Source organism: Chlorocebus sabaeus, chromosome 5 (assembly GCF_047675955.1).
Source record: "Chlorocebus sabaeus isolate Y175 chromosome 5, mChlSab1.0.hap1, whole genome shotgun sequence".
Lineage (NCBI taxonomy): Eukaryota > Metazoa > Chordata > Mammalia > Primates > Cercopithecidae > Chlorocebus > Chlorocebus sabaeus.
This window is the reverse complement of record NC_132908.1, coordinates 14,982,700-15,009,158: the sequence shown is the minus strand read 5'-3', so window position 1 is coordinate 15,009,158 and position 26,459 is coordinate 14,982,700. Positions and strand designations below refer to the sequence as shown.

General features: G+C 47.6%; 1 protein-coding gene across 3 annotated transcripts in view; it reads left to right on the top strand.

The window, feature by feature from the left end:
• Positions 1-26,459, top strand: part of MYH11 (myosin heavy chain 11) — a 154,550-nt gene that overhangs the window by 7,394 nt on the left and 120,697 nt on the right. For 2 of the 3 annotated variants that reach the window (XM_007986503.3, XM_007986493.3), the window contains exon 2: positions 11,838-12,199. In XM_007986503.3, coding sequence (XP_007984694.1) covers positions 11,855-12,199 — 345 coding nt within the window. In that variant the 5' untranslated portion in view covers positions 11,838-11,854. Of the gene's footprint in view, positions 1-10,439; positions 10,529-11,837; positions 12,200-26,459 lie in introns of those variants that run through there. The other variant, XM_073015192.1, reaches the window with a different exon arrangement.

The following is a 26,459-nucleotide window of genomic DNA, read 5'->3' as shown; positions in this document are numbered from 1 at the left end:
AAAAAAATGCGAAAATTAGAAAATTAGCTGAGTGTGCTGGTGCGTGCCTGTGATCCCAGCTACTTGGGCGGCTGGGGTGGAATAATGGCTTGAGCCTGGGAGGCAGAGTTTGCAGCGAGCCAAGATCACGCCTCTTCACTCTAGCCTGGGCGACAGAGGCAGATCCTGTCTCCAAAAAAAAAAAAAAAAAAAAAAAAAAATGAAGCAGTTGTTGGTCAGGACAGGACTGAAAACAGGGCTGACACACTCAGATGTGTCAAACGCCACTAATGTCAAAGGTGACAGAGACATTTGTTTTCATCAAAACATTCGAGAAAGTCGGACAAAGTGACTCAGGCCTGTCATCCTAGAGCTTTGGGAGGCCAAGGCAGGACGATCATTTGAGATCAGGAGTTTGCGACCAGCCTGGGCAACATAGCAAGACCCCCATCTTTACAAAAAATAAAATTAGCCGGGCATAGTGGCCCACACCTGAGGTGGGAGGATCCCTTGAGCCCATGAGTTTGAGCCTGCAGTGGGCTATGATTGCACCACTGCTCTCTACCCTGGGCATATAATGAGACCCTACCCCCAACCAAAATCATTGAGAGCAGCTCTTGATAAGTGAACTGTACTTTGTGATCAGCAGTTCTGGGTAATAATTTCAGAGATGTCCTTTCAGCCCTTGGAGCTGATGCAGGACCTTAAACATGAGCGATGGTGGAGGAGGGAGGGTTGGGAAGGTGCACCAAGGTAGACGGAGAGTGTCCCTGGGGTTGGGCCAACTGGTGGTCCGTCTGTGGTCCAATGTGTTCACCTTGCCCCCGTCTGACCTTCTGCAGTCGGTACTCCAAGTTGAGTTTGACTAAGTGAGAGCTGCTCTCAGTTTTAACGGCCTTTACCAAGACAGCCCTTGTTTTTATTCTAAAGCTGTGGTTCTCAACTGGGAGCAGTTTTGCCACCCCAGGGGACATCCAGCAGTGTCTGGAGACACTTTTGATTGTCATGAGTGGAGGAATGGGTGCCACTGGTATCTGGTGGGCAGAGGCCGGGGTGCTGCAGAGCATCCTGCAATGCACAGAAGAGCCCCCCTCACGACACAGAATGACCCAGCCTGAGAGTCAACAGTGCAGAGGTTGTGGCCAGGTGTGGTGGCTCATGCCTGTAATCCCAGCACTTTGGGAGGCCGAGGTGGGAGGATCGATTGCTTGAGGCCAGGAGTTCAAGACCAGCCTGGCCAACATGGTGAAACCCCATCTCTACTAAAAATATAAAAATTAGCCAGGTGTGGTGGTGCATGCCTGTAGTCCCAGTTACTTGGGAGGCTGAGGCATGAGAATCACTTGAACCCAGGAGGTGGAGGTTGCAGTGAGCTGAGATTGCATCGCTGCACTCCTGCCTAGATGACAGAGCAATACTCTGTCAAAAAAAAAAAAAAAAACAAAAAACAGAAAACAAAAAAAAAAAACAGAGTTAGCAACTATTATTACTAGTATTAGTATTATTAATTTGTCAGGCTCACTGTATTTTCTCAAGGGCAAATCTGTGGCCAAATGTTGTTTCGGGGACCCGAGGCTCATAGCAGCAAAACAGCTTTCAGGTTTCCGGATCTGCCAGAGACTTAAATGTCCTGATGTGTGATCTGTGTCTCATTGAGGGAAAGGGAATATGTAGCACCTTCCAAATGGATTTGACCTTGACTGCCCCACTGTTGGAAGAGCTTCTCAACCTCCCCGGGTCCACCCCAGCCCAGATATTTCAGGGAATTAGGGTTCCAAGGAGCATGCTATGGAAAACGGCATTCTAGCGTGAGTCCAAGCTTCTCATCCCCCATCTTGCTGTGTGTTGACCAAAGCAGATTTTGCACGTCGTAACTGTCAGAGACATCAAAGCCAGAGGGAAGCCAGCCTGCTCCAAACCCTCCTTTTTTGGACAGACTGAATCTTTGCACTTGATCTTGTTTGTGTTTTTAAGTCTGAGGTTAGACAGGGTCCCGGGCAATGGAGAGGTACGTGTCCTTTTATTTTTCTGTTGTATTTTTTGCTATTTTTTCTAACTTTTAAGGCAACTCATCAACATGGCAATTAGAGCCCATTTAGGGCAGAGCACAGAAGCTCATACCTGTAATCCCAGCATTTTAGGAGGCCGAGGAGGGAAGATCACTTGAGGTCAGGAGTTTAAGACCAGCCTGGGCAACATGGTGAAACCCCGTCTCTACAAAGAATACAGAAAAATAGCTGGGCATGGTGGCAGGTGCCTGTAGTCCCAACTATTTTGGAGGCTGAGGTGGGAGGATTACTTGAGCCTGGGAGATGGAAGTTGCAGTGAGCTGAGGTCATGCCACTGCACTCTAGCCTGGGAGACAGAGCAAGACCATGTCTCAAAAAAAAAAAAAAAAAAAATAGTCCACATTACTTGTTATGGTGCTTAGAACAAATGAAACATTCTCCTATCCCTCTTGGGATGTAATTGGCTACCATCTGCACAAACTCTTAATTACTGCACAATCATATCAATATACTTAATGCTACTGAACTGCATTTAAGTGGCTGAGGTGGTGAATGTTAGCTGTATTTTACCACAAAGATAAGCGGGAAGGAAAATGAAGTGTACTTTACAACCAAAAAAGTCCACACACCGTGGGTGTGCAGCTTGATGAGTTTTTGAGAGGATATATATATGTTTTTTTAGATGGGGGTCTCTGTCACCCAGGCTATAGTGCAGTGGCATAATCATGGCTTACTGCATCCTCAACCTCCTGTGCTTAAGCGTTCCTCCCACCTCAGCCTCCTGAGTAGCTGGGACTGCAGGTGCACACTATCACACCCAGCTAATTTTTGTATTTTTGCTAGAGACAAGGTTTCACCATGTTGACCAGGCTGGTCTCAACCTCCTGGGCTCAAGTTATCCTCCTACCTCTGTCTTCCACTCAGGTAGTTACTTAGAGATGGGTCTTGCTGTGTGTGGCCAGGCTGGTGTTGAACTCCTGGGCTCAAGTGATCCGCCCACCTTGGCTTCTCAAAGTGCTGGGATTGCAGGCATGAGCCATGTCACCTGGCCCAGCAGTTCAATGAATTTTCGGGAAGTGAACACTCATAGGGCCGGCATTCAGATGAAGATCTAGAGCGTCAACCCGCCCCAGCCCCCATCACGTTCTGTCCTTGCAATCACTGCACCCCCAAGGCTCATTCATTCCTTATCTGAGCTCTGTCACCGTGGATGTAGCCTGCCTGGTTTTGGACTTCAGTTCAACAGTCAGCCTGTGCTTTTTGTGACCACCTTCTTTTGCTCAAGCGTGTGTTGTGAGATGTCCTTCTTTGTGGTGTGGAGCTGTAGTTTACTTCCCCTGATTCGAGTCCTATTTTGGGTGTTTGTAATGTGTCAGGCACTATGCCAGGTGTCTTAAAGAATGGATTCCTTTATGGGCATCTGACAAGGCCACCCACCTTATGTGAAAAGCAGAACCACACAGACTACAGAATGAGACGCAGGTTCGGGTCCCAGCTCTGACATTTCTGGATTTTTTTTTTTTTTTTTAATGGAGTCTGACTCTGTCACCAAGGCTGCAGTGCAGTGGTATGATCTCAGCTCACTGCAACCTCCACCTCCCAGGTTCAATGATTCTCCTGACTCAGCCTCCGGAGTAGCTGGGGCCACAGGCACACACTCCTGGATAATTTTTAATTTTTGTATTTTTAGTAGAGACAAGGTTTCACCATGTTGGCCAAGCTGGTCTCAGACTACTGAACTCAAGTGATCCACTCACCTCGGCCTCCCAAAGTTCTGGGATTACAGGTGTGAGTCATCACACCTGGCCTACTTGTGGTCAATCTTATTTCATCTTTACATCCTCCCATTTCTCTTATGCGTCCTCCAGTTTCTTTCTCTCTCTCTCTCTCTCTCTCACACACACACACACAATCTGCTGCAACATCTTAAGAAACAAGACATTATCAAGGAATTATTGAATACTTTGTCGCATTTTCTATTATGCTGCCTGTTTAAACTAACCTTGGTTACACTATTAAAGGAACATGTATCGTATTGAGCCACTTCTGTGACTATAGCTGTCCAGAAATAAACATAATTAAAACATCCAACAGTAGTAAACGCTCTTGGTTAGGAATGAGAGAAGTTGCTTAGAGTCATAGGAAGTGGGAAAGGGTGTAGAAACAGAAGGTACTTGGTGTAGACCAGGGGTGTCCTATCTTTTGGCTTCCCTGGGCCGCACTGGAAAAAGAATTGTCTTGGACCACACGTAAAATAACGCTGACAGTAATGATAGCTGATGAGCTAAAAAAAAAAAAAAATCGCAAAAAAAATCTCATACTGTTTTAAGAAAGTTTATGAATTTGTGTCGGGCCGCATTCAAAGCCATCCTGGGCCACGTGCAGCCTGTGGGCTGAAGGTTAGACAAGCTTGGTGTAGAGAGTTTCATGTAAACCTCATGGCAGCTCTGTAGGGCACTCATTAGGCCCCCAGTATTAACAGATGGTGAGTTTCAGTCTCAGAAATCTATGTGAGTCGCCCAGAAGCCTGCATTCTGCAGTGGCAGAGTCATGCTTGAATTCGCATCTGATTGCAAAATCTGGGTGTCTTTTCACGACTGCAGGTTATCTTACCTCTCAAGATGAGGCAACCAATCCAATTTTGCCAGCACCAATGAAATTGCAATTTATTTAAAGGCTCAGAAAGATCTTTTAGGCTAATGAAAATGCCCTATATTTATGAAATGTTTTCATTCTCTGTGGCTTTTTCTTTTTTTTCTTTTTCTTTTTTTTTTTTTTTTTTTGAGACAGGGTCTCACCCTGTCACCTACGCTGGAATGCAGTGATGTAATCATAGCTCACTACAGCCTCAAACTGCTGGGCTCAAGCAACCTTCATGCCTCAGCCTCCTAGTAGCTGGGACTACAGGCACGCATCATCACGCCTGGCTGATTTTTTTTTAAGGGAAGGGATCTTGCTATAATGCCCAGTCTGGTCTTAAACTCCTGGGCTCAAGCAATCCTCCTGCTTTGGCCTCCCAAAATAGGGGATTATACATGTGAGCCACTGCCAGCTTCTTTTCTTTCAATTATTTTTTAATCTATAGGTTCCTCGCCTTTTTGTTTGTATTTATTTGTTAAAGAAACAGAGTCCTGGCCAAGAATGGTGGCTCACACCTGTAATCTCAGCACTTTGAGAGGCTGAGGTGGGCAGATCACCCGAGGTCACGAGTTTGAGACCAGCCTGGACTATATGGTGAAACCCTGTCTCTACCAAAAATACAAAAAATAGCCAGGCATGGTGGTGTGCGCCTGTAATCCCAGCTACTCGGGAGGCTGAGGCAGGAGAGTCGCTTGAACCTAGGAGGTAGAGGTTGCAGTGAGCCAAGATCCCGCCATTGCACTCTAGCTGGGTGACAGAGCGCAGTCTCTCACCTTTGGGATTTTATTGCATTGTTTAACGTGCTCTCCTGTGCCTTGCATTTTCCATAGACAGGCATTAGATCTGGAGACTTCATCACCTGCATCCCCCATCTCCATCCCCTTTTCTTTTTAGCAAGAATATGTCATTAGTGGTAATGGTACTTCCTGTGGTGTCCCATCTGCAGGCATGTAATGTTTATAATGTCTAGTCAGTTCCCTCTTTTTGTTATGTTAGGATTAATTAGTAGATTTAGGTGATGTCAGGTGGACCCGTCCCTTATAAAATTCCACAGCAGCTCTTCATCTGATATAGTCAGTCTTATGGTGGGGACCCTAGACCAGCATCATCATTATCACCCGGAAGCTGGTTAGAAATGCATATTCTTGGGCCCCATCCCAGTCCTACTGACTCAGAAGCTAATGCACCAGGAAATGTGAGCCCCATTGGCCTGACGGTTTTAGCAATTACAGGTAGCCCTTGCCAAGAGCCTGCCTGCCTGCCTGCCTGTCTGCCTTCCGGTCTTCCTTCCGGTCTTCCTTCCGGTCTTCCTTCCGGTCTTCCTTCTGGTCTTCCTTCCTTCCTTCCTCCCTCCCTCCCTTCCTTCCTTCCTTCCTCCCTTCCTTCCTTCCTTCCTCCCTCTCTCCCTCCCTTCCTTCCTTCCTCCCTCCCTCCCTTCCTTCCTTCCTCCCTTCCTCCCTTTCTCCCTTCCTTCCTTCCTCCCTTCCTCCCTTCCTCCCTTCCTCCCTTCCTCCCTTTCTCCCTTCCTTCCTCCCTTCCTTCCTTCCTTCCTTCCTCCCTTCCTTCCTTCCTTCCTCCCTCCCTCCCTTCCTTCCTTCCTCCCTCCCTTCCTTCCTTCCTTCCTCCCTTCCTTCCTTCTTCCCTTCCTTCCTTCCTTCCTTCCTCCCTTCCTTCCTCGCTTCCTTCCTCCCTCCCTTCCTTCTTCCCTTCCTTCCTTCCTCCCTTCCTCCCTTCCTTCCTCGCTTCCTTCCTCCCTTCCTCCCTTTCTCCCTTCCTTCCTTCCTCCCTTCCTTCCTCCCTTCTTTCCTTGCTTCCTTCCTTCCTTCCTCCCTTCTTTCCTTGCTTCCTTCCTTCCTCCCTCCCTTCCTTCCTTCCTTCCTTCCTCCCTTCCTCCCTTCCTCCCTTCCTCCCTTCCTCCCTTCCTCCCTTCCTCCCTTCCTCCCTTCCTCCCTCCCTTCCTCCCTTCCTCCCTTCCTCCCTTCCTCCCTTCCTCCCTTCCTCCCTTCCTCCCTTCCTTCCTTCTTCCCTCCCCACCCCTCTCTCTCTCTCTTTCTTTCTTTGCAAAGTCTTGCTCTGTTGTCCAGGCTGGAGTACAGAGGAATGATCTCGGCTCATTGCAACCTCCACCTTTGGGGTTCAAGTAATTCTCCTGCCTCAGCTTCCTGAGTAGCTGGAATTACAGGCGCACTCCCCTATGCCCGGCTAATTTTTGTATTTTTTAGTAGAGACAGAGTTTTGCCATGTTGCCCAGGCTGGCCTCAAACTCTTGACCTCAGGTGGTCCGCCCGCCTGGGCCTCTCAAAGTTCTGGGATTACAGGTGTGAGCCACTGCGCCTGGCTTGAGACCTACTATTTTATTAGAGTTTTACAAACAGTTACATCCTAGTTTTATTGTTCTCCATGTGTTTGCTGGAATTCTTCCACGTAGAAGGGAGTCTTTTTTAGATAGGGTAAGTGAAGTCAGGGGCAGGACACTGTTGGTCTTACTATGAGCTAAGCCAAATGCAACAATGATGTTAAAATGCAGGAAGGTTTTTTGTTAAACCTAGGACAATGCATGTTGTCTACCAGATCTGTATTTCTCTTTCTGGATATCTGAAGTGATTATTCAGATTTAGATGGGATTTCCTCATTTCTCTGCTTTTTTTTTCTTTTCTTACAATTTTTTTTTTTTTTTTTTTTTTTTTAAGGCTTCTTTGTTGCCTGGGCCAGAGTGCTGTGGCGCGATCTCAGCTCACTGCAACCTCTGCCTCTCGGATTCAAGCGATTCTCATTCCTCAGCTTCCCCAGTAGCTGGGATTGTAGGTGCCTGCCACCGTGCCCAGCTAATATTTTTGTGTTTTTAGTAGAGCAGGTTTCACCATGTTGGCCAGGCTGGTCTCGAACTCTGGACCTCAAGCAGTCCTCCTACCTCAGCCCCCACAAAGTGCTAGGATTACCGGTGTGAGCTGCCACTCCTGGCCACCACTTTTTTTAATCAGCTACTATATCAGGTCTCCCAGCAGAAAATCTCCTCTGAGCGAATCAGCTTCCAGGTTTGTTTTTTTTGTTTTTGTTTTTTTTGTTTTTTTTTGAGACCGAGTTTCACTCTTACTGCCCAGGCTGGAGTGCGATGGCACAATCTTGGCTCACTGCAACCTCTGCCTCCTGGGTTCAAGTGATTCTCCTGCCTCAGCCTCCCGAGTAGCTGGGATTACAGGTATGTGCCACCATGCCCGGCTACTTTCTGTGTTTTTAGTAGAGATGGGGTTTCACCATGTTGGCCAGGCTGGTCTCGAACTCCTGAACTCAGGTGATCCACCTGCCTCGGCCTCCCAAAGTGCTGGGATTATAGGCATGAGCCAGCACACCTGGCTGCAGGTTTTTTCAATTAGTTTTTAAATTATTATTGTCAGCCCTGAAATAAAAAAAAATAGGGATTAGAATATCTGCCACTCCCATTCTGTCTTGCAAAATCTCCATCACCCAAAAGGTTGGGTTTCAGGAGTTGGCTGCTCAGCTCTAGGGATCCAGTAGTGGGACATGGGTCTTTATTTTGTCTCTGTGGAATCTGGGGCCCAAGCATGGGGATTATCAGTGAATTGAAAGGAGCTGTGAATTCCCTCCTGAAGGAGGGATGTCAACGGCACATAGATCCTGGTGGCCTTATGTCCTTACTTAGCCAGCAACTCAGTTTTTGGAGCCCAGCAGCAAGAGGTGAAAGGGGCTGTGAGCCAGTGTTTCCAGGACAGCCCCTGCAGCTGTGGTCAGAGAGTCAGGAACAGGGGGCTGGACAGGCCTATTGAGCGAGTTGTCTCTGTCCCTCTTCTCATAAACACATCTGCATAACAGGACAGATAACGTGAATCTACCATCAATGGGCTTCCCATGTAGAGAGGACATCTAATAACCTAATCTTCCATCAAGAGTGATTTCTCCTTTTCAATTTAGTTACCCTAAGGAACAATTCGTATAGAAAAGGCAGAATCAAGATTTTCACGTTTCCACCCCACTTTCTGTACCCATTTAAAAAATAATGCATTTGGGGTGGGTGTAGTGGCTCATGCCCGCAATCCCAGCACTTTGAGAGGCCGAGGCTGGTGGATCACTTGAGGTCAGGAGTTTGAGACCAGCCTGGCCACCTTGGTGAGGCCCTGTCTCTACTAAAAATGCAAAATTTAGCCGGGTGTGGTGGTGCGTGCCTGTAATCCCAGTTACTCAGGAGACTGAGGCAGGAGAATCACTTGAACCTGAGAGGCAGAGGTTGCAGTGAGCCAAGATTGCACCACTGCACTCTAGTGTAGACAACAGAGCAAGACTCCATCTCATACAATAACAACAAAAACCATTTTGAACATGTGGATTTAAATATATTTGTCTTTCAACCCTTTTTGGGGTATTGGGATGATGGACATACAATTATTTTTCTTATTGATATTCAAACTGTCTCATATTTGACCAGCTAGAACCCTAGTATAATATTTTGGTATGCAATTTTCTAGACTTTTAGAAATGTACACACGAGCATATAAAATGAAGATAAATATTTTATGACAAATATTTTAATCAGCTTTATTGAGGCATAATCTATATAAAGTAAAACTCACCAACTGAAATTCACGATTTTTTAAGTGTATAGCTTGAGTGAGTTTTTTCAACTTAAAAGATTTATTTCTTAATTGACAAATGATCATACATGTTCATGGGGTCTATAATGGTTTTTTTAATTGGTTGGTTGGTTGGTTGGTTGGTTTTGAGACAGGTTCTCACTCTGTCGCCCTGGCTGGAGTGCAGTGACTTGATTACGGTTCACTGCAGCCTTGACCTCCTGGGCTCGAGCCATCTTCCCGCCTTAGCCTCCTGAGTAGCTGGAACCATAGGCATGTGCTACCATGCCCGGCTAATTTTTAATTTTTTGTACAGAGACAGAGTCTTCTTAAGTTGCCCAGGTTGGTCTCGAACTCCTGGCCTCAAGGGATCCTCCTGTCTCAGCTTCCCAAAGTGCTGGGATTACTGGTATGAGCCACTGAGTCCAGCTCTTAGTAACATTTTGATATTAATACATATAATGTGTGGGGAGATAAGATCAGGGTAATTAGCACATCCATCATCTCAAGCGGTTACCATTTCTTTTATTCACTTTGCTACTTCCTATGTGATGACATTTCTCTTTGTATTGGGAACATTCAATGTCCTTCTAGCTCTTTGAAACTATGTAATATTTTATCGTTCACTTTAGTCATCCTATGGGGATACAGAACATTCTTAATGAGTTTTGGCAAATGCATACAGTCTTGTAAGCACCACCATAACCACGGCGGATGCTTTTACCACCCTGAAAGGTGGGGCCTCTCACCTCTTTTGTACTTCTTTTGTGCCTCTTACCAATCAGTTCCTTTCCTCACCACTGGCAACTCTTTTTTTTTTATTTGTTTGAGACGGAGTCTCACTCTGTCACCCAGGCTGGAGTGCAGTGGTGCAGTCTCGGCTTGCTGCAGCCTCTACCTCCCGGGTTCAAGCGATTCTCCTGCCTCAGCTTTTCGAGTAACTGGGATTACAGGTGTGCAGCATCATGCCCAGCTAAGTTCTGTATTTTTAGTAGAGATGGGGTTTTACCACATTGGCCAGACTGGTTTCAAACCCCTGACCTCAAGTGATTCCCCCGCCTTGGCCTCCCGAAGTGCTGGGATTACAGGCGTGAGCCACCGTGCATGGCCTCCACTGGCAACTCTTGATTGCCTCTCACCATAGGTAGGCGTTTTCTATTTTGCTATAACTTTTTTTTTTTTTTTTTTTTAGACTGAGTCTCATTCTGTCGCCCAGGCTGGAGTGCAGTGGGGTGATCTCAGCTCACTGCAGCCTCCACCTCCTGGGTTCAAGCAATCCTTTCGCCTCAGCCTCCTGAGTAGCTGGGACTACAGGTGTGTGCCACCACATCCCCATTAATATTTGTATTTTTAGTAAAGATGGGGGTCTCACCATGTTGCCCAGGCTGGCCTTGAACTCCTGACCTCAGGTGATCCACCCAACTCGGCCTCCCAAGCTGCTGAGATTACAGGTGTGAGCCACGGCACCCGGCTGCCATTACTTTCAATCACAATAACCACATTTACTTTTGCACCAGCCTAATAGCTTTTCATATTGAAGGAATAATACAGCATGTGGCCTTTCTGATTTTTTTCACTAAGCATGATGCTTTTGAGACTCGTTTATTTTATTGCATCATTTCTTTCCTTTTACTGAGTCGTATTCCAATTATATACATTGGGTTGCTTGTTTGTTTGTTTGTTTTTAAGACATAGTCTCACTCTGTTACCTAGGCTGGAGTGCAGTGGCTTGATCTTGGTTCACTGCAATCTTGACTTCCCAGGCTCAGGTGATTCTCCCACCTCAGCCTCCAAAGTAGCTGGGACTACAGGTGTGCACCACCATGCCTGGCTAATTATTTGTATTTTTTGTAGAGACAGGGTTTTGTCATGTTGCCTAGGCTGGTCTCCAACTCCTGGGCTCAAGCGATCTGGGTAATTCTATGTTTTATCATTTGAGGACTCTTATTTTGCAGTGAACAGTTAGACTTGACCATCTTCCCATATCAGCATGTGTAGACATACTTCCTGCTTCTTTTTTTTTTCTTTTTTTTTTTTGAGATGGAATCTTGCTCTGTCCCCCACGCTGGAGTGTAGTGGCATTATCTTGGCTCACTGCAACCTCTGCCTCCCAGGTTCGAGCAATTCTGCCTCAGTTTCCAAGTGGCTAGGCTTACAGGTGCATGCCACCACACCTGGCTAATTTTTGTATTTTCATTAGAGAGGGGGTTTCACCATGTTGGCCAGGCTGGTCTTGAACTCCTGGCCTCAAGTGATTCACCTGCCTCGGCCTCCCACAGTATTGGGATTACAGGTGTGAGCCACCTTGCCCAGCCCTACTTCCTGCCTCTTAACCACTGGGTAGTATTTCACGGTATGGAAATAGCATGGCTTATGTATCCAGCTCTATGTTGATGGACGTTTGTGTTGTTTGACTTTTGGTATTCTAGGCAATGACACACATCCCTTTTTGAAGGGCCTTTGGGTGGTCTCTGTTCTCTGACCACATACACAACACTTCAGGTCTTTGTACTTGGTGGGATGTCTCTGCAGACCGAGTTCCTAGGCAGGGCAAGGTGAGTGGTTGATCTGTCTTCAGGGCTTAGTTGTGGTCTGATTCTGACCCTGTTACCTTATTCCACAGGGGACCAACAAGGCACCATGGCACAAAAGGGCCAACTCAGTGACGATGAGAAGTTCCTCTTTGTGGACAAAAACTTCATCAACAGCCCAGTGGCCCAGGCTGACTGGGCCGCCAAGAGACTCGTCTGGGTCCCCTCGGAGAAGCAGGGCTTCGAGGCAGCCAGCATCAAGGAGGAGAAGGGGGATGAGGTGGTTGTGGAGCTGGTGGAGAACGGCAAGAAGGTCACAGTTGGGAAAGATGACATCCAGAAGATGAACCCACCCAAGTTCTCCAAGGTGGAGGACATGGCGGAGCTGACGTGCCTCAACGAAGCCTCCGTGCTACACAACCTGAGGGAGCGGTACTTCTCAGGGCTAATATATGTGAGTATTGCTGGCGGTCAGGTTCCTACTCCTGGCCTCATAAGGAAAGTAGGCATTAGAAATGTGTTGGGAGGGCCGAGTGCAGTGGCTCATGCCTGTAATCCCAGCACTTTGGGAGGCCGAGGTGGGCAGATCACCAGAGGTCAGAAGTTCGAAACCACGCTGGCCAACATGGTGAAACCCTGTCTCTACTAAAAATACAAAAAGTTCCCGAGCGTGGTGGTGTGCACCTGTAATCCCAGCTACTGGGGAGGCTGGGGCAGAATTGCTTGAACCCGGGAGGTGGAGGTTGCAGTGAGATTGTTTTATTGCACTCCAGCCTGGGTGACAGAATAAGACTCTGTCTCAAGAAAAAAAAAAAAAAAAAAAAAGGAAATATCTTGGGAGGCTGAAGGTTTGATCAAGGGAGATTGCAAGATGAGGTGGCATCATTCCAATGTGGCTTCACAGCTCAGCCCTTGAACAGGTTATTTCCCCTGTTGAAGCCTCGGTCTTCCTATCAGTAAAATGGGAATAATCATCCTCATTACAGACAAGGGGTGTGACAATCCTGTGTTATCACATATGCCAAGTGCCAAGACATATGACAAACTCTGATCAGATTTCCTTGGCATCGTTCTGTCCTTCCTTCCTCTTGAAAGTAAAGAGCTCATAACCGCTTTGGAAAGGCTGGTTTGTCTTGGCAGCCAGGTGGGTAGGAGACATGAGGATGTGGCTAGGTTGTAGGGAGGCCTTCCTTGTCACAGAGGGGAATGTTCAGCTTGATCCTAGGACTCTTTTAGGTGGACTTGCAGATCAGAGTGGACTAGAGATGGCACAATATGGTAGCCACTGGCCACTCGTGGCTAACTAAATTTAGATTCAAATTAATTAAAAGAAACATTAGACCAGGTATGGTGGCTCATGCCTGTAATCTCAGCACTCTGGGAGGCCAAGGCGGGTAGATGACTTGAGGCCAGGAGTTCGAGACCAGCCTGGCCAACTTGATGAAACCCCGTCTCTACTAAAAATACCAAAATTAGCCAGGCATGGTCGTGCACACCTGTAATCCCAGCTACTTGGGAGGCTGTGGCAGGAGAATTGCTTGAACCCAGGAGGCAGAGGTTGCAGTGAGCCAAGATTGTGCCATTGCACTCCAGCCTGGGCAATAAGAGCGAAACTCCATCTCAAAAAAAAAAAAAAAAGAAAAAGAAAAAATTTATTGGCTGGATACATGGGTTCGCACCTGTAATTCCAGCACTTTGGGAGGCCAAGATGGGTGGATCACCTGAGGTCAGGAGTTCTAGACCAGCCTGGCCAACATAGTAAAACCCTGTCTCTACTAAAAATACAAAAATTAGCTGGGCATGGTGATATGCGCCTGTTATCCTGGCTTCTTGGGAGGCCGAGGCAGGAGAATCGCTTGAACCCGGGGGACAGAGGTTGCAGTGAGCCAAGATCGTGTTATTGTACTCCAGCCTGGGCAATAAGAGCGAAACTTCATCTCTAAATAAGTACATAAATAAAAGAAAATAAAAAATAACAAATTTATTTCTTTTGTTGTATTGGCCCTGGGTCAAGTAGTCAATAGCCACCTGTGGCTAGTGGCGGGTGTACTGCATAGTGTAAGTGCAGAATGTTCCCATTATCATAGAAAGTTCTGTTGGACTGCCTGGACTAGATGATTGGGGCTTGGAGTGTGATGTTGTGGGGACTGGGTCCATTGTGAGATTGGATCAGCTTTCTAGAACAAGAAGGATATTGATATCCCCTTGACACCAGACCGGTGCACAGAGGTTACCCAACCCAGCCTATATCGATCTCTTCTCTCTGAAAGGGCTTTGCTCACCCTTGAGCAGATTACCTCATGTCTCTGAAGCTTTGTTTCCTTTTCTGTAAAATGGCTGCAAGAATAGAACCAGCCTCTTGGGAGCCGGGCCTAGTGGCTCATGCCTGTAATCCCAGCACTTTGGGAAGCTGAGGCAAGTGGATCACTTGAGCCCAGGAGTTTGAGACCAGCCTGGGCAACACAGCAAGACCCCATCTCTGCAAAAAAAAAAAATTAGCCAGGCGCAGTGGTGCGTACCCATAATCCCAGCTACTCAGGGAGGCTGAGGCAGGAGGATCACTTGAGCCCAGGAGTTCAAGGCCGCAGTGAGCTGTGATTGTGCCACTGCATTCTGGCCTGGGTGACAGAGCCAGACCTTGTCTGTTTTTTTTTAAAAAAAATAGTGCCAGCCTCATGGAGCGGGTTACTCTAAAGAGCAAACACTTAACACACTTCCTGCTGCATGTTAAGTGTAGGCACTGAAAATGTTAAGTGTTATTAGATGGGTTTTTGCTGTGGTCATGATCACTTTTGATTTTACTAGTCAGATGTTCTTCTTCCGTCACTTGGCATCCTTCTGTCCCTTTGGTCCTGGTCTGTACATTTTGCCAAGTGAAAATTACAAAAAGCCCCTTGTCCTCTCTAAAAATGTCCTGCACATTTTTTTCCTAATTAGGAAACTAAGACACGTTCACTATGGAACACTTGGAGAATTCAGAAAGCATAGTGAACACAGAACGGAAAAATTAGTCCTTAACCAGAGATGCTGTGTGTTGTCTCTTTGTGAGCCTGGTATATGTTTACATATTTAAAAGCCTATTGGGCACACCGTTTAGTGACTTGCTCTTTTTTCCGTTTGGAAATGCTCAGTGTTGACTTGTATAATGTATCTCAGGCAGCCCCAAAGGTTTTAAGGGGTAGTATAGAATCTGTCATGGAGATAGGCCATTTTTCCATTGTTCTTATAGGCATTTCAGAAGGGGTTACGGTGGCTTTTTAAAGAGTCATATGGTAAGAGTGAGCAACTGAGCAACTCATGACTTTTTTTTTTTTTTTTTTTTTTTTTGAGATGGGGGCTTACGCCATCATCCAGGCTGGAGTGCAGTGGTTCCATCATAACTCACTACAGCTTCCAAGTCCTGGGTTCAAGCGATCCTCTCACCTCAGCCTCCTGAGTAGCTGTGGACCACAGGCATGCACCACCACACCTGGCTAATTAAAAAAAAAAAAAAAAAAATTTGTAGAGACTGAGATCTCACTAGATCGCCCGGGCTGGTCTCGAACTCCTGGCTTCAAGCCATCTCCTGCCTTGACTTTTCACAGTGCTGGGATTACAGGTGTGAGCCACTGTGCCCAGCCATAACTATTGAATATGTTCTCCAACCCAAGTGCTGTACTTTGACACGTTTTATTTTATTTAACACAACATCCACTGAGTTGAAAATGTTTGCCCCTTTTAGAGGAGGAAGCCGAGGTGCAGTTCTGTAAGTGTATCTTTACCTTCTTAAGCAGGGGACGTCTCTTGTCTGTGGCACTGTTTGTGTGGAAATATTGTTGATCTGGGGATGTTGGTAGGTTAGACATTTTCTCTTTCTTCCTTCCCTTCCTTGCCTTCCTTCTCTTTCTTTTTCTTTCTTTTTCTTGCTTTCTTTCTTGATGGAACTTCACTCTTGCTCCTCCAGCTGGAGTGCAGTGGAGCGATCTGCGTTCACTGCAACCTCCGCCTCCCAGGTTCAAGTGATTCTCCTGCCTCAGCCTCCCGAGTAGCTGGGATTGCAGGGATGTGCCACCATGCCTGGCTAATTTTTGTATTTTTAGTAGAGACAGGTTTCACCATGTTGGCCAGGCTGGTCTCCAACTCCTGACCTCAGTTGATCCACTTGTCTCAGCCTCCCAAAGTGCTGGGATCGCAGGCCTGAGCCACCGTGCCCAGTCAGTATATCGGATGTTTCTAAAGAGGCCCGTCTGTAGGAGCTAGGGGGAAAATTGGACTCTTTGGGGCCCAGGTCTTCCATCTAAGACATATCATCTCCATCTAGGGAGTTTCAGGACAGGCCTATGTATTCATCTCACCTGCTGTCCTCAAATAGAAATCAGAAAAAAACATAATAAGGGGCATATGAAGGTCCTGAGACTCAAAATATCTTCTGACAGCAGATTAAAAATAAATGAATCAAAGCTTCAAATTCCTGCTGTGCTCTCTAGACAGATTAGATTAAAATCCTTTCAGCCTTGTGATGATGGCCCCGCTCTTCTCTTGTTCCTTTCTGGTCAATTTAATTGCTTAATAGAAACCGTTGTCCATGACGGAGAAGATAAGGAAAGGGGTCGGGGTGGGGGAGCACAGTAAGTTACTCTCCCATCCCATAATAGCAGCATGCATGGCTCTTGTTAATAGGCGGGTGGTGAAGTGATGCCAGGTCCGTGGTCTGGCATGCATGACTTTGCCCTCTGTGATGAAGATGAAATTTTGTCCTCCATTCTGCAAGGCTCGTCTCAAACGATGGGCCTTTGAGAAGGTTCTGGCAGACCTCTTGTCCTCTTGGATCTAGAAGAGTCTATATAGAAGCCAGAGGAGCTTGTCTCCTTATCTTAGAGATGCAGGTTCTGGGCTCAGCAATGTCCAATCTACCTAAACTGCTGAAGATCATTTGTAGCATACCTGGAGGGGAGCACAGCTTTCATGCCTGGTCCTAAGGGCCTCTTGGTCTTCTGAACGCTGTCTTTTGGCTGAGTTCCATCTGCCTCGAGTTCTCTTTCTTTTTCTTCCTTTCTTTCTCTTTCTTTCTTTCTGCCTGTCTGTCTTTCTGTTTTTTTTTTTCTTTCTTTTTCCTTTTTCTTTCTTTTGAGATGCAGTCTTACTCTGTTGCCCAGGCTGGAGTACAGTGGCATGATCTCAGCTCACTGCAACCTCTGCCTCCTGGAACTCAAGAGATCCTCCTACCTCAGTCTTCTGAGTAGCTGGGTCTACAGGCACGTAGCACCATGCCCTGCTAATTTTTTTGTGTTTCTGGTAGAGGTGGGGTCCCACTGTATTGCCCAAACTGATCTCCAACTCCTGAACTCAAGCGATCCGCCTGCTTCGGCCTCCCAAAGTGTTAGGATTATAGGCATGAGATTGCTCCACTGCACTCCAGCCTGGATGACAGAGTGAGACTCAAACAAAGAAAAAAAAGATGAGGATGCTGAGGCTTAGATGTGCTCAGTCCCATAACTGGAAAGTAGGCAGAGCTGGGATTCAGACAAGGTCTGTGTGAGTCCAGGGGCAGGGTGACTACCCATGCAAAGGGCTTTTGGGGTGATAGGCTTAGAGCAGGAGGTGATGGTCATGGGCTGGAGCCAGTGGGGACAGTGCCAGAGGCCTCATTAGCTTTGAGGTAGACAAGCTTTAAGTGCACAGCAAGAAGGAATTGAACCTTTTATTATGATTCCTTGAGCACCTACTAGGTGCTAGGCTAATGATTACAACCTGCTAACACAGAGGCGTGATTTTTTTTTTTAATTGAGTTAATACATCAAAAAACGAAAGAAATCTGTTTCTGGTACTGCTTGAAAAAGCAGAGGACCTGACACTCCAGAATGCACAGTGCGAGGTAGCACCCTTTGTGAGATGGGCTTTGTGCTCTCTGCTTTTCCGCAGACCCCACCACTCCCTGTCGTCTCCCAGGCCCCGGTAGCCATTGACCATGGCACCTCTTTTGTTCACTCCCACACACCCTGCTTCACTCATGCTTTACCTGCTTTGTCTCTGTAGACAGTGGTACCCTCCACCCTATACCAGACCTCTGGGGTTGGGAAAATCATGATCCAGAGCCAAGGTGGATGGGCCCCCCTGCTCCTTGGAACTCCAAGCCCACATCCCCGATCCATAAACCCCAAAGGACATTTTTCCAGTTCTGGTTCTGCTTCTGGAATGCCCAGGCGGTCAGGAGAGGCCCTCCTTCCAAACTTTAGCAGGTGACCATTTTTCCGCCTTAAAGACCTGGCCCAGCAACCTTAGCCTACTCTGGAAGCAGTGTCTACCCAGGGACACAAGGAGCAAGCAGACTGAGCAGACGCCTCCTGGGTGCCAGCCACTGCACTGGTCCCTGGAGGATAGAAAGACACTATAACTGCAAGCTGACCTTTGTTAAACCCCAGGAAGTAGCCCTTGTGATTTTTTTTTTTTTTAAGATGGAGTCTCATTCTGTCACCCAGGCTGGAGTGCAGTGGTGCGATCTTGGCTCACTGCAACCTTCATCTCCTGGGTTTAAGCAATTCTCCTGCCTCAGCCTCCCGTTAGCTGGGATTACAGGCACCCGCCACCATGCCCAGCTAATTTTTGCATTTTTAGTAGAGAAGGGGTTTCACCATGTCGGTCAAGTTGGTCTTGAACTCCTGACCTCAGATGATCCTCCCGCCTCCGCCTCCCAACGCGCTGGGATTTTAGGCGTGAGCCACTGCACCCAGCCTTCTGATCTTTCAAGTCATTATTGCTTCAAAGAACCTCCTCTAGTAATACAAGGATAATCTATGCAAAGACCACAGGAGAACATTTAAAAATAAGTATGGATTGCAAAAAGCGGCCCTCTTCCCTGGAGGCAAACATGATTCACAGGTTCATGTATGTACTCTCACACACACACACACACACACACACACACACACAAAACATACATAAGAAAATGTCACTCCTTGTATGTTTTACAGTTTGATTTTTTCCCCTTAACCCTACCTTATAGTTTTTTCTGTCTGTTCATAACTATCTACTCAGTCTTTTTGACTAGGTAAGACATGCAAATATGAAATAAAATAGTGTATAAGGGAGTATAGAACTTCCCCCTTCGTTCCTATTCCTCGCCCTTCCAGTTCCCCTTCTGAGAGACGCCGTGGTTGCCGGTTACATATGTAGCCCTCCAGTGACGTTATTTATTTGTTTATGTTATTTTTCGAGATGGAGTCTCACTCTGTCCCCCAGACTGGAGTGCGGTGGCATGTTCTTGGCTCACTGCAACAGCCCCCTCCCAGGTTCAAGCAATTCTCCTCCCTCAGCCTCCCAAGTAACTGGGACTACAGGTGTGTGCTACCTCGCCCAGCTAATTTTTGTATTTTTAGTAGAGACGGGGTTTTGCCATGTTGGCCAGACTGGTCTCGATCTCCTGACCTCAGGTGATCCACCCGCCTCGGCCTCCCGAAGTGCTGGGATTACAGGCTTAAACCACTGTGCCCAGCCTATTACTTTTTTTCTGATGAAGTCTCACTCTGTCCCCTGGACTGGAGTGCAATGGCGTGATCTCGGCTCCTGCAACCTATGCTTTCTGGATTCCAATAATCCTCCTGCCCCAGCCTCCCGAGTAGCTGGGATTACAGGTGTGTGCCACCACACCCGGCTGATTTTTGTATTTTTTGTAAAGATGGGTTTTTGCCATGTTAGCCAGGCTGGTCTTGAACTCCTGACCTCAAGTGATCCACTCGCCTCAGCCTCCCAAAGTGCTGCAATTACAGGTGTGAGCTGCTCCATCCAGCCTCCAGTGATGTTTTATACACATGCAGCCACACAGAGAGCCCCTCGTGCACCCCTCCAAAATGGCAGCATAGGCCATAGCTGTTGTGCATCTCAATCTTTGGCCATTCATTCATGGTAGTAGAGAGACGGCCCCTGCACAGTCTTCCGCTATAGGGATGGACCATGATGATTAAGCCTGTCTGCTATTGGCAGGTATTTAGGTTGTTTCTAGTCTGTTTGCTCTTAAAATGAAGGCTGCAGCACAAGAACATGCTTGGTGGACTGTGTCTGTCTCTAGGTTGGGTATTTAGAAAGCTGTGATATTGCACTGGAGCGTCATAAAGAAGGTGTGATTATCCATCACTTTATTGAGGAAGCTCAGGGGTAGGTCTGTATGCACAAGTCAGGTAAGTGATAAGGCAAAGCCAACACTCTGCCCAGGCCTGTGTGTCTTTTTTTTGAGACCGAGTCTCGCTCTATTGCCCAGGCTGGAGTGCGGTGGCACAATCTCAGCTCACTGCAACCTCTGCCACCTGAGTTCAAGCAATTCTCCTGCCTCAGTCTCCCCAGTAGCTGGGACTATAGGTGCACACCACCATACCTTGCTAATTTTTGTATTTTTAATAGAGATGAGGTTTCACTGTGTTGGCTAGGCTGGTCTCAAACTCCTGACCTCAGGTGATCCACTCACCTTGACCTCCCAAAGTGCCAGGATTACAGGTGTGAGCCACTGTGCCCGGCCAGCCCTGTGTGTTTGAAAGCCAGTGTTACTTCCCTCCCTTCCCTCCCTGTTCCTCATTTCTCCTTCAGGCCCTGGGAGCACGCCCTGCTCAGGGCTCTGTGACTGACCATATAAAGTGTCAGGGAGAAACTGGAGCTGCTTCCTAATACGGTCACAAGAGGGAAATCCTGGGCCTGCAGCTGGGACCTGCTGGTGGCACAGGGCCCATGAGATGCCGGCTGGGACACAGGAGGCTGGGATGTTGAAACCTCTGAACTTAACCAGCTGGAGAGGGGGTAATGGGGCCAGAGAGGCAGAAACACAGCCAACTATGGTCGGGCTGGGTCGAGGTGAAGGAGAAGTGGCTGAACAATGTGGGAGGAAGAGCCAGATGCTAAAGCCCCACAGCGCTGCATGAGATATGCAGCTACCTGCCCCAGTCTTCCCTTCACTCCATCGTCATACCCTGGCTGGCTTGGAAAACTTTTGCAGAACTCAGCAGAGGTTCAGATCTACCTGGAAGTATGGATTAAGTGCTTGCTCTGAGCATGGCACTGGGACAGATGTTCCAAACAAAGAGGATGAAAGTCATACTCCTCTTTCAGAAGTTGGTGATGGAGTTGAAAAGACAGTGTGGTCCTTCCTTCTTTTTAAAATTCATTTTATTCTTTTTTTTTTTCTTTGAGATAGTCTCACTCTGTCACCCAGGCTGGAGTGTGGTGGCATGATCATGGCTCACATAACCTCTGCCTCCTTGGTTCAGGTGACTCTCCTGCCTCAGCCTCCTGAGTAGCTGGGATTACAGGCATGCGCCACCACACCCAGCTAATTTTTGTATTTTTAGTAAAGACGGGGTTTTGCCATGTTAGCCAGGCTGGTCTCAAACTCCTGACCTCAAGTGATCTGACCTCCTCCACTTCTCAAAGTGCTGGCATTAAAGTTGTGAGCCACCATGCTCAGCCTCTTCCTTCTTAAAAATTCGTTTCCCTCCCTCCCTTCCTCTTTCCCTCCCTCCCTCTGTTGCCCAGGCTGGAGTGCAGCACCATGATCTCGGCTCACTGTAACCTCCACCTCCTGGGTTCAAGTGATTCTCCTACCTCATCCTCCCGACTAGCTGGGATTACAGGGCCCCACTATCACGCCTGGCTAATTCTTGTATTTTTAGTAGAGACGGTTTTGCCATGTGGGCCAGGCTGGTCTCGAACTCCTGACCTCAAGAGATCTGACCTCCTCGGCCTCCCGAAGTACTCGGATGACAGCTGACTGAGTTTCTACCCCATGCCTGGCACTGTGCAGGGTGCAGGAGATACAGTAATGTGCGTGTCACAGTCCAGGAGGTGACATTTAGGCAGAGCTCTAAAAGAGGAGAGGGAAACAGCTGTGGGAAGATGAGGGGAAAAGCATTTCAGGTGGAGGGAACAGCATATTGAAGGCTTTAAGGTGGCAAGACTTTCTCTCTCATGAAATGAAGGGAGCATAGTAAGAGTCACTAAATAACATTGATTGAGCACCTACTACATACCAGCCACCATGCTAAATGCTTTTCAAGCATTATCTCACAGCACACCTATGAAGGGCTTGTTAGTATGCCTCCCTGTTTGGTAGATGAGGATAAGCAAGACTCAGAGAGGTTAAGGGACTTGCCCAGGGTCACACAGCTAAGAAATAGCAGAGTGAAGGTTCAAATTCAAGTACCCCATACCCAGTTCTGAGCCCTCAACCACTGCCCTTTACTGCCTCCAAGTCAAGGACTTGAGGGAGGACCGGTTGGGCTGTAAATGATACCTACATTCAAAAGGGGCGTGGCAGTGGGCGTGGCCCCAGAGGAGCTGGAGATGGAGTGGAGACCTGAAGGAGGGTGGGGCTTGGTTGACCTTTGTCCAGATGACCACGGACTGGGCACTTGCTCTTTGGGAGGCTTGTCCTGGGGACTGGGGACACCAATGAATAGGAAAGAGCCACTGGCCTGGCTCAGTGCGGTCCACTGAGTACCTACTGCTGCAGTGCAAGGCCCCCAGGTCACAGAGGTGAAGTCAGGCTGTCCCTGCTCTCAGGAAGCTGTATCATTAATTTATTCCCCTGGTATGCATTTAGCAAGCATTTAGTTAGCACCTATTCTATACCGAGGCCTGTGCTGGGACTGAAGAGGAGAAAGGGGCGGTGGGGGAGTTCTCCGGCCTCAAGGTACTTGCAACTGGTGTTTGCAGGATGGGCGGGAGGCTCCTGGGTGATGGAATGGAGAAGAGGGGTGTCCAGGCAGGCAGTCCTCCACTCCCAGCCCCACCAGGCTGGATGTGGCTCCTGGGCTCCGCTTACCTCTCAACCTTGCTCTGCTTCTCCATTTGGGTCCAGTGGAGCTGCTTGTACCAAGCTGCTTATAGTTCACCCCCACGGACCCCATGTCCGGTTTTTCTGCCCATGTTCTGCTTTGTCTTGTCCTGAGCTGGTTAACACCTTGTTGTCCTTTAAGACTCAGCGAAGGGAACACCTCCCCACCTGCAGGTTTCCCTCACCACCCCCAGTGTGGGTTAGGGCCTTCCCTTCCTTGTTCCTATCGTTCTCTGTTCTTATGACGTGTTTTCATGTACTTGTCTCCCACTCTGATCTAAGTTCTTTAAGGACAGGAGGTATCATTGATTTCTTTGTATCCAGCCTCTGACACAGACGTGGTATATAGTAGGTGCTCAGTAAATGGTTGATGGCTATTTAGACAGGCATATGTTGACTCATTCATGCTCCTTTTAGGGGATGGTGAGAACCTCTGTCTCCATCAGTCCTGTTTCTTTTTTTCTTTTTTTTTTTTTTTTTTTTTTTTTTTTTTGAGATGGAGTCTCCCTCCGTCACCCAGGCTGGAGTGCAATGGCACCACCTCGGCTCACTACAACCTCCACCTCCCAGGTTCAAGTGATTCTCCTGCCTCAGCCTGCCGAGTAGCTGGGACTACAAGCATGCGCCACCATGCCCTGCTAATTTTTTGTATTTTTGGTAGAGATGGGGTCTCGCTGTGTTGCCTAGGTTGGTCTTGAATTTCTGAGTGTGAGCAGTCTGCCTTCCTTGGCCTCCCAAAGTGTTGGGATTATAGGTGTGAACCACTGCGCCCAGCAATCCTGTAACTTTGAAGAATATCATTCCCCTGCAGCACCCCCAGACACTACATACCATTGTCCCTTAGCAGACTGAGCCCTGGAAGGACCTTCCCACTCTCTCTTTTTCTTTCTTTCTTTCTTTCTTTCTTTTCTCTTTCTCTCTCTCTCTCTTATTCTTTCTTTCTCCCCTCTCTCCCTCCATCCTTTCCTTCCTTTTCTTCCTTCCCTTCCTTCCCTTCCTTCCTTTCCTTCCTTTCTTTCCTCCTTCCCTCCATCCCTCCATCCCTCCATCCCTCCTTCCTTCCCTCCCTTCCTTCCTTCCTTTCCTTCCCTTCCTTCCTTTCTTCATTTCTTTCTTCCTTTCTTTTGAGAAGAAAGGAATGGTCTAACCGTGTCACCCAGGCTGAAGTGCGTGGCACAATCATGGCTTACTGCAACCTCAACCTCCCAGGCTTCAGCAAACCTCCCACCTCAGCCTCCCAAGTGACTGGGACTACAGGCAAGTGCTACCATGCCCAGCTAATTTTTTAATTTCTTATAGAGATGGGGTCTCACTGTGTTGCCCAGGCTGGTCTTTCTGGTTCAAGCAATCTTCCTGCCTTGACCTCCCAAAGTGCTGGGATTACAGGTGTGAGCCACCGCACCTGGCCAGACTTTCCCACTCTCTAATTGGCTCCAGCCCTTGACTAAAAGCCCCTTGAGGGCAGGGACCCTGTGTTTTTTTGTTTTTTTTTTTTTTATGTTCTAATGTAGTCCCAGCACCTTTTGCATGGCATCTGGGACATACAGAATGAATGAATGAACGAATGAACAAACAAACGAACGAATGATCAATAGTTTCTGTTTCTGTCGGATGGGCCTAGGCTAGATAGCATAACGGACCATGCTCATACCTGGGGGTGGGCCGGGCTGGGCTTGGTGCTGCCAGGATCTTCTTTGGTGACTTTGGTTAAGTCACTTAACTCTCTGTTGCTTAGTTCACCCTAATTGTAACTGAGAGATGGATCTCTGGTCCTCCCTAAGTCGTTTACAGGGAAGAGGATATGCTTTATGGCCATCAGAGTCTGGGGCAGTACTGATGTTTATCATTTGGGGAAAGCAGTTCCTGTGAGAAGGGTTGGAGCCTGTCTCCTGAACTGTGACCTCAACCATGGGAAAATCTAGTATCCAGTAAGGAAAATTCATGACGATACTGTCTCACCACATACAGCATGGCATGACTCCTCCTTCCCTGATCTAATTATTTTCAGATGCTCCTATTCACCTGGCAGGACAGGACTGCTATTTTTTTAAGTGGTAAAGTGCATATAACATAAAATTTACCGTTTTAAACATTTTAAAGAAATCAGTACCATTAAGCGCATTCACAATGTTGTACAGCTATCAATTTCAAGACAGGGTCTTGCTGTGTCACCCAGGGGCTAGAGTGCAACGGTACAGTCATAGCTCACTATAACCTTGAGCTCCTGGGATCAAACAATCCTCCTGACTCAGCCTCCCAGGTAGCTGTAACTACAGGTGCTCACCACCATGGCCAGTTACATATATATATATATATATATATATATATATATTTTTTTTTTTTTTTTTTTTTTTTGTAGAGATGGGGTCTGGCTGTTGTTGCCTGGGCTGGTCTCAAACTCTTAGCCTGAAGCAATCCTCCCACCTTGGCCTCCCAAAGTGCTGGGATTACAGGCATAAGCCACTACACTTGGCTCCAGAGCATTTTTGTAGCCCCCAAAGGAAACCCCGTGCCCATGAGCAGTTACTCCTCACTTCCCCCCTCTCTCCAGCCCCTGGGAACCACGAGTCTATTTTTTGTCTCCATGGCTTTGCCTACTCTAGACGCTTCATATAAATGAGATGATATAGTACATGACCTTGCGTGCTTGGCTTCTTTCACTAGGCGTGTTTTCAAGCTTCATCTACATCGGAGAGCTCATGTCAGTGCTTTGATCCTTTTTAGGCACGGCTGTGTTTGTCTCTGTTTTACAGATGGGGAAGGTATTAATGGTCAGGAGCAGACACTCTGGGGTAAACAGGAGTTCTAGTTCTCAACTTCCCTCCAGCTGTGTAATCTGGTGACAACCTCACCACGCCTCACTTTGCCCTCCTGTCAAATGGGCAGTGGGGAAATCACTGTTACTGAGTAGTTGTGAAGATTCCATAAAGTGACCGGGCGCAGTGGCTCACGCCTGTAATCCCAGCACTTTGGGAAGCCGAGTTGGGCGGATCACGAGGTCAGGAGATCAAGACTATCCCGGCTCACACAGTGAAACCCCGTCTCTACTAAAAATACAAAAAAATTAGCCAGGCGTAGTGGCGGGCACCTGTAGTCCCAGCCACTCAGGAGGCTGAGGCAGGAGAACCACGTGAACCTGGGAGGCAGAGGTTGCAGTGAGCGGAGATTGTGCCACTGCACTCCAGCCTGGGCGACAGAGTGAGACTCTGTCTCAAAAAAAAAAAAAAAAAAAAAAACAAACAAACAAACAAAAAAACTCCATAAAGAGATGCCTCTGCCATCTTCTAGAGACTGAGTCACTGGGGTTTCTTCTTAGATATGGACATTGGGAGGTCCCAGAAAGAGATCAGAGGGTGGTGGGAGAAGAGAGAGGCTGGAGGATTATTACCTTTTCCTCCCTCCCTACTGGAACATGGTTTTTGCAGGTGTGTTTCTGAATGGCTGCAGCTCCCTCTGGACAACCCCTTTTTAGGGCTGTGTGACTTTCTATGTCTCCAATGTTCAGTTAACGACCTCCCTCTCTGGCTGGATGCAGTGGATCACGCCTGTAATCCCAGCACTTTGGGAGGCTGAGACGGGCGCATCGCCTGAGCTCAGGAGTTCGAGACCAGTCTAGGCAATATGGTGAAACCCTGTCTCTACAAAAAATAAAATAAAATTACCTGGGCATGGTTGTGCACACCTATGATACCACCTACTTGGGAGTCTGAGGCGAGAGGATCATTTAAGCCCAGAAACTCAAGGTTGTAGTGAGCCAAGATCACCCCACTACACTGCAGCCTGGGCAACAGAGCAAGACACTGTCTCAAAAAAAAAAAAAAAAATAGTAAACAACATTCTCTTCTGTTCTTGCTCTTCAGACCTAACTGCTCCCGTCACTGGTTGGGTTCTTTAATTCTGCACACATATCTGTAAACAG